This window comes from Canis aureus, chromosome 18 (assembly GCF_053574225.1).
Source record: "Canis aureus isolate CA01 chromosome 18, VMU_Caureus_v.1.0, whole genome shotgun sequence".
NCBI classification, from domain to species: domain Eukaryota; kingdom Metazoa; phylum Chordata; class Mammalia; order Carnivora; family Canidae; genus Canis; species Canis aureus.
The window spans coordinates 59,217,009-59,224,601 of NC_135628.1; the positions used below are offsets into that span (position 1 = coordinate 59,217,009).

At 34.6% G+C, this 7,593-nt stretch overlaps 1 protein-coding gene across 1 annotated transcript; it reads right to left on the reverse strand.

Moving 5' to 3' along the window:
• Nucleotides 1-853: 853 nt before the first annotated feature.
• On the reverse strand, nt 854-1,801 carry LOC144288407 (olfactory receptor 2M3-like). Its single transcript, XM_077855914.1, has one exon. The coding sequence runs from the start codon at nt 1,799-1,801 to the stop codon at nt 854-856; it is 948 nt and encodes a 315-aa protein (XP_077712040.1).
• Between the last annotated feature and the right edge of the window lie 5,792 nt (nt 1,802-7,593).

Sequence of the window (7,593 nt, forward strand, 5' to 3'; positions counted from 1 at the left end):
AAACCCCAAAAGAATCCCCAGAATTGCACTATATTTCATATCATTACAACACTATGTATAGCGATGCTACACATGACATGTGATTTATTTAAAAAAAATACAGACTTCAGAAAACCTAAAATTTGCTATTACAATATTGATCACTTTTCCTTATAGCACAAAACCCCTATAATGATCAATACATTTAAAAATGAAAAGACCAAACTTCGAGGAATCACATTTCAGTCTCCCATATAAAAGGCTGATGTCTATAGAAAAAGGAAATAAATACAAGTTCCCTAATCCTCTGATATCCTGAAGAAGGACAATGTACATTACAAGGTAGACTCAATATGCTTAATCATCATTCTGATACCTCTTTTCTTTATCTAGGTAAAGTATGTTAATTTTTATAATAATCTTATAAATTTATAACTTGGTTATAATTAAGCTTATTATTCATTTTAACAAACTGATTAATCCAAGGTATGATATTGGACTCTGAAGAATGTTATGATTGGACAAATGTAAAACTATTTATTAAAAAGAAAAGGTTATCAGTGCTTTGTTTTATTATAATATTATGTGGTATTATGATTGGCCAATATCTTTCCATTGTTAACTGGTATTGCATAACACAGATGATACAATTGTGCATATTATAGCAAATATTTACCTATAGTCATCATTTGAAATTTCTGTAACAAAAGAAATATAATATTCAATGAAAAAAGCATGCTCACAGTTTTTCATTTTCTAAATCTTATGTACTTGTCTGTAAAACTTTTGATACAAAGATAGGTAAATATTGGGTGCTGAATTCTATCAGTTGAATACATAGATTTCTGCATAAAGTAGATAGGAAAAAAGTTAATTAGGCAATTTGCTCTCCAGACTTGCTCTTCCCCAACATCTTCATGAATGCTCTGGATACTTCCTTGTTGCGGAGGCTATAGATGAGGGGATTCAGCATGGGAGTGAGGATCGTGTAGAAGGCTGACACCATCTTGTCCTGGGTGGGGGAACGATCAGAAACAGGCCGCATGTATATGAACATAGCTGCTCCATAATACATTCCCACCACCATGAGGTGGGAGGAACATGTGGCAAAAGCTTTTTGTCGTCCCTCTCCAGACCCCATGTGAATGACAGCCACAATAACATGAACATAGGAAACAATGATTACTGCTACAGGAAAGAGAAGCATAATTATACAACAAATAAACATTAACCTTTCAAAGAGCAATGTAGTAGTACATGAGAGAGTGAGAAGAGCAGGGACATCACAGAAAAAGTGGGGTATTTCCCGGGCTCCACAATATGGGAAAGAAAGTGCAACTGCAATGACAATTATACCATCAAGAAAGCCAATGGTCCAGGAAGAAACAACCATAACACAATAGATTTTCTGATTCATGAGAACTGAGTATCGTAATGGGTGACAAATGGCAACGTAACGGTCATAGGCCATTGTAGCCAACAGGAAACATTCTGCTCCAAGCAGGGACACATAGAAGAAAATCTGGGCTCCACAGCCAGCCAAAGAAATGGACTTGCTGCCAGACATATAGTTGAAGGCCATCTTGGGTACAGTGGTGCAGACAAGCATGAGGTCCATCAGAGAGAGCTGGCTGAGGAGGAAGTACATGGGTGTATGGAGCTGAGTGTCCAAGTAGATGAAGAGAATCATAGCAGTGTTTCCCATGAAGGCCACTGTGAAGATGCCCAAGACTAGGGAGAAGAGGAAGATGTGGGTGGGGCTGTAATTGAAGATTCCCAGCAGGATGAAGCCTGAGTTGAAGGTCTGATTCCCCCATGCCATGATAAATATACTCACTGTAGAGAATATAACACGCAAACAGTGGTCAAGACTCTGTCATGGAAATATCAAGGACTTCTAGCTTAAATCACCACATCTACAACATAATATATATATGGAAAAATATTTTTCTCAGTATATTGTTTTCAATTTACAGCCTAGGATTATTAAAGTTTATTGTTAGCTTGATGTGATTTTTAGAAATAAGTGTAGATAACACATATAATAAGTTTCATCATTAGAACATAGTTTCCCAAGATGCATATAATCTAATTTTTAGCAACTAAGTCAGCTCAGCTATATAATATGGATAATCCCTTAGGAAATACACTAAGAGTCACAAGAAGACTCATGAATTGCTAGGAAGTCAATGAGATTTTCCATTGTGTTTTTTCCTTTGAACATAGCATATCACCCTATGATACAATTTTTTTTCTACCAAAGTGTAGAAGGATTATGTACTAGTGGAAATGAAATGGGACTACTCAAACATCAAGTAAACAGAAGACATTAAGAAATCATCAGTTAGAAGTACCTTAAATAATACTTATTGAAAATAATGGTAATTTGTAGAGAAAACACTTCCTCACCAATATGCCCATCTCTTACTCCATCTCTTAAAATCTGGTGTACCCATGAGATATTCTGGTATGGGTCATTGTACTGGTGAAGGTGGCTAGTTATAGTGAAAGAGCATAGTCCAAACAGCTCAAACATTATTTTCCTGTGTAATCTTAGATTAATTCTCCAAGCCTCATTTTCCACTAGTATTTGATATTGAATATAGTGAATATTGATATTGTAGAGTGCTCTTAAGACAAATGAGACCATATTTGTAATGTACAGTACAAAATGTAATGTTGAATATAGTTTGTAACATGTGAGAATTTTTTAAATGAATACTATTGAAGAAAAGAGAGATGGCTCCTACTTTATCTTTAGACTATTCTCTCTTGTATAAAATTGATCTCTCTCATGCCTTTAGCAAGACTCTTGCAGGGGATTTCTTCACCTACACAGTAGCACATTTTTGATTTCCTATTTTCACAATCATTTTTTTAATTCTCTTGTTTCTCTCTTCAATGATTAAGGCACTGGGTTTCTTTCTTTGTATTTGTATGTGCTTTCTCTACTCTGAGAGTCATTTAGAAAAGTGTGTTTGGTGTTTCAGTTTTAGGCTTTAGAAAATGAAAAGTGTACATGTACCTGTGCCAGATTTACTGAAAATGTACATTTTACTTGACAAACTATAATTTAAAATAATAGTGAAAGGGAATATAAGGGAAGGGAGAAGAAATGTGTGAGAAATATCAGAAAGGGAGACAGAACATAAAGACTCCTAACTCTGGGAAACAAACTAGGGGTGGTAGAAGAGGAGGAGGGAGGGGGTGGGGGTGAATGGGTGACGGGCACTGAGGGGGGCACTTGACGGGATGAGCACTGGGTGTTATTCTTTATGTTGGTAAATTGAACACCAATAAAAGATAAATTTATTAAAAAACATGATTTTACTGTACGTTGTTTTACCTGTTTTGTATTTTTAAAACTTTAAATAGAATTTTAATAACTTCTGATGTGGTTTAGGACTTAAAGGTTTAATGATCTAGGCCATGGAAACAGAGAGAAAAGAAATCAGTTACCTGTTTTGTATTAATGGCTGGCAAAAGCAATTATGTTAGCTTAATACCACTAAAAAGGCCCTTTTAGATTTAAAATATGTTAAACTGTAATGAATATGTTATCATGCAATAAGTGTGGAAAATATTTGAAATTAAAATCAATGATTTTTCAATGCACTCAGAAGTATTTACTTTTTCTAAGATTTTATTTATTTATTTGAGAGACAGAGAGAACACTAGAGAGACAGACCAAGCATGAGTAGGGGGGTGCAGAAGGAGAGAGAGAAGTATGTTCCCTGTGGAGCAGGGAACTCTATATGGGGCTCTATCCCAGGAGCCTGGAATTATGATGTGAACCAAAGGCAGATGCATAACTGACTGAGCCACACACCTGCCCCAAAAGTATTTTAACTAATGTAAATATGGTTCTCTGACAGGGAAGGGATAGATACACTATATGTATAATATTGTATATTAATAAAGTATTATATGTTACATATGCAATCTGTTTATAACACATTCCATGCTGTTAAGTTATTTTTTGTTTTGTTTTGTTTTGTTTGCCACTACATTATTAACAAAAACCTGTCCTATCATAAATTTTATATATATGAAACAATTCTATAAAATATTTAAATGAATTACTAATGAAATAAATCTCTATGACATAAAAATATTGCTGCATACTTAGTTTTTATCTTTTAACATAACCAGTAAAACCAGATGTTTTAATTTTATTAGTGGTGACTTATATATATAATATATAATATGGGAATATGGAGGATCCCTGGATGGCCCCAGCAGTTTAGTGCCTGCCTTCGGCCCAGGGTGTGGTCCTGGAGTCCTGGGATCGAGTCCCATATTGGGCTCCCTGCATGGAGCCTGCTTCTACCTCTGCCTGTGTCTCTGCCTCTCTCTCTCTGTCTCTAATGAATAAATAAATAAAAAAATAATATGGCAATATTATGCTGTTGTCTCTTGACATTTGTACAAACTCTTTATGTAAGCGAAACATACATTTATGTTACAGTCAAAGGTGAATTGACTGAATTCATCTTAAATATACCATGGATGAAATCTGATACATGTTTGAACCTATGTTACTAACTCAGATAAAAATATCTGATGTTTTCCAAAAAATTTCATCATATTCTCTCATAGTCCATCACCCCCACATGCAACCTATAATTTAATACATATCTCTAAAGTTTATGTTTTTCCTGATATTTTGCCTTGATTTCACATAAATAATAGAGCATGTTGTCTTTTGTGTGCACAAAATAGAACCTATTACAGCCGTACCTTCATCTCCTGTATCTACCTACTCTTTGGCTCACTTACCACCAGCCACACTGGCTTCTTCATTTCTGGAACATTCTTGGAATGTTCTAACAGTGTGTTCGTGCTGGCTGTTCTCTCTGATCATTTTCTATTCCTTAGACCAATCCCTCACTACATTCAGGCTCTTATATGCACTTTGTTTCATAAAGCTCTTATGACCTCTCTCTAAATATTGTTTTGTTTTTATTGTCCTTAGTATTTCTCCCATCCAACAGGACTCTGATTTATCTGATTTTTGTCTGTATTTCTTCATTAGTATGTAAAGTAAATGAAAGCAGAGATTTAATGAGTCATATTCAATAGATACTTAGTGAATCAAGACTTTTTTATAGGAAATGATTGTGATTTTCATTTTGTGTTTCAGATGTCTTCTTTTCTGCTCTAGTCCTCCTGTTTCTCAGAGGATTGTTGGTTTAGGAGTCCTGTATTGTGTGCTGGCCTGGATGATTTACTAAACTTTGTATCATGGCTGGGAAATGGGTTGCTGATCTGAGGGAGACAAATATCAAAAGGAGAAAAGCTTTATTGGGCTGCTTATTTAATCTTAGAAGCCTGAGCACCCCCAAATAGTCTGATTCATTTAATTCTAACAGATCTTTGGTTATTTTTTTTCTACACGGTGTGAATTTAAGCAATTGTGCTTCATCCTTGAATATACACAAAATGTCAGATCCATTGGCTTTTTCAAGTTGGACCAGAATTACATAATTAACTAGTCTTTAGGAGATTGGGAATGCCAAGAAACCTACGGAGCCTGAGAAACTCCATGGAGCATGTGCCTTTTTAAAATCTGTATCTAATTTCTTCTTTTTTTATATTCCTGCTTAATTAGGGCCATATACTGCTGTGAAGCTCCAATCCTATTGACACAGCTGAGATTATCAGAGGAACTGAAATACTGCATCCATCCAGCAGTTTATTCTATATTCAGATAAATAAAGCAGATTTCTTTGGAATAGCTTATCAAAGAGAAATTGCTTAAGGAAGTGTTGGAGTCACTTAGTACTGTGATGCCCTTGTCTCCATTATTAGGAAATGACAGGGACTGGCTCTATGATTAGATCTCATTTACCATCCCATTTTCTGCTCATAACTGTTTTATAATCCATGTGCAGTAACAAACTCTGGTGTATTTTAATACTATGCCTCTTCACAGTCTCTTCACACAAATGAAATCATCTTTTTATTTAGTCTATATGGGAACCCCACTGAAGAATAGCAGTGTGGGGACAGTAGGACTAATCGAGAGTAGATGGTCTCTATATGTGAGACAAAGTCTTGAATTGTTATTTATCAATAAAGCAATACAATATTTAAGTTTAGTAGTGGACCCTATCTAATCTAATTTTTCCAATTGTTTTGCTTCAAGCTGAACATGAATAAAAGGATACAAGAATATTATGCTATTATGTTATATTTCATTACCTTATTTTCTGTCAAAAACCACACCACAACCTCTCAGTTCCTTTACTGCCCTCTCATAGGAAACTAGATTAACAATGTTTTATAGTCATTAGGGCACTTATTTCCAAACAGTAAATCAGACATCTCCCATTGAAACTTACATAAGAAAAGCCTTAGTTATATTCAGAGGAATACATTTTCTTTTATATACCTAATATATGATGGCTTGGTATGGATTTTAGATGTGTGCACTTAAGGATGTAATGCACATTATTTCACTATATATGTAGTTTAATAATTTCCTCACAAACTTATGAATATTGTGAATTATCATCAAATCCTCATATTGTGGAATAAAAAGTCATTGTTCACCACAAATACTTTGAAAAACATAACAGAATTGTATCTAAACAGTTAATTTATATTTTATACTTACAGGTTAAAAGGATAATTAAAAGAAGTGAGGTGAACAGAGAAGAGTCTTGGCTAAGTAAAGACAGTGTGCAACAATAGAATGCTTAAAAGCAGTGAATAATAAAGGAAAAACAATCTTGGACTGAAGAGAAACTGAGAGGAACAAAGGAAAGAAAAACAAAGCAAGAAATTGTTGATTGAATGCAGATTGGGTCACTGGGCCTATTTCTGTGCTAGATGTGCTGCATTCAAAGAATGATCATTATGATCCCACCACCAGACACAACAACTAGGCACTATGTTACATATAAAATGATGCTTAAAAACTGCTCTTGCTTCCTAAGAGAGGGTTAAACCATTTCTTACTAAAGGCTTGCTGATTCCTTTTGAAAAAGTTCATCAGTACTTCAAAACAACAACAATAACAGCAACATCTTATTTGCATCTGCACCCATGGACATTATGCATAAACCTGATTTTCTGTTTTTCAATCATTTGACACAACCCTTTTGAGTTTTTACTCCAAAGTGCCATTGGATTATATCACTCTTTTCTCAAAAGCGTTAAATGGCTCAGATGTTCTGCAGAACAAACTTTCATCTCTTTATTGATGTTGTTTGTGAGGTATTGCAGAAAGTGATTCAAGCTTTTCTTTCAAGTCATGTGTTCTCCATTTCCCAATGCCAACTTCACACATTTCTACTTAGAGATCCCAAAGATACAACATATACATCTGAGCTGAGGTCCCTACTAAAGAGTTTTATTTTCCTCAGAATCTGAGCAATAGACAAAATGTCTTTCCTCTTCTACTATCTTTTGTCTTTGTAAATCATATCATATCAGTGCACATGTGACTTTATGTTTCTTTCTTCATTCTGTAGACAGAAAGTTCTGCATATATTAAATTTAGAGATGTGTGGCATCTACCTCTGCTCTATATAAAAAGCTAACATTATGAACCTTAAGATCAAATAAACATGAGTTTGCTATCTTGCTCTACCACTAAATCCTTTGTCA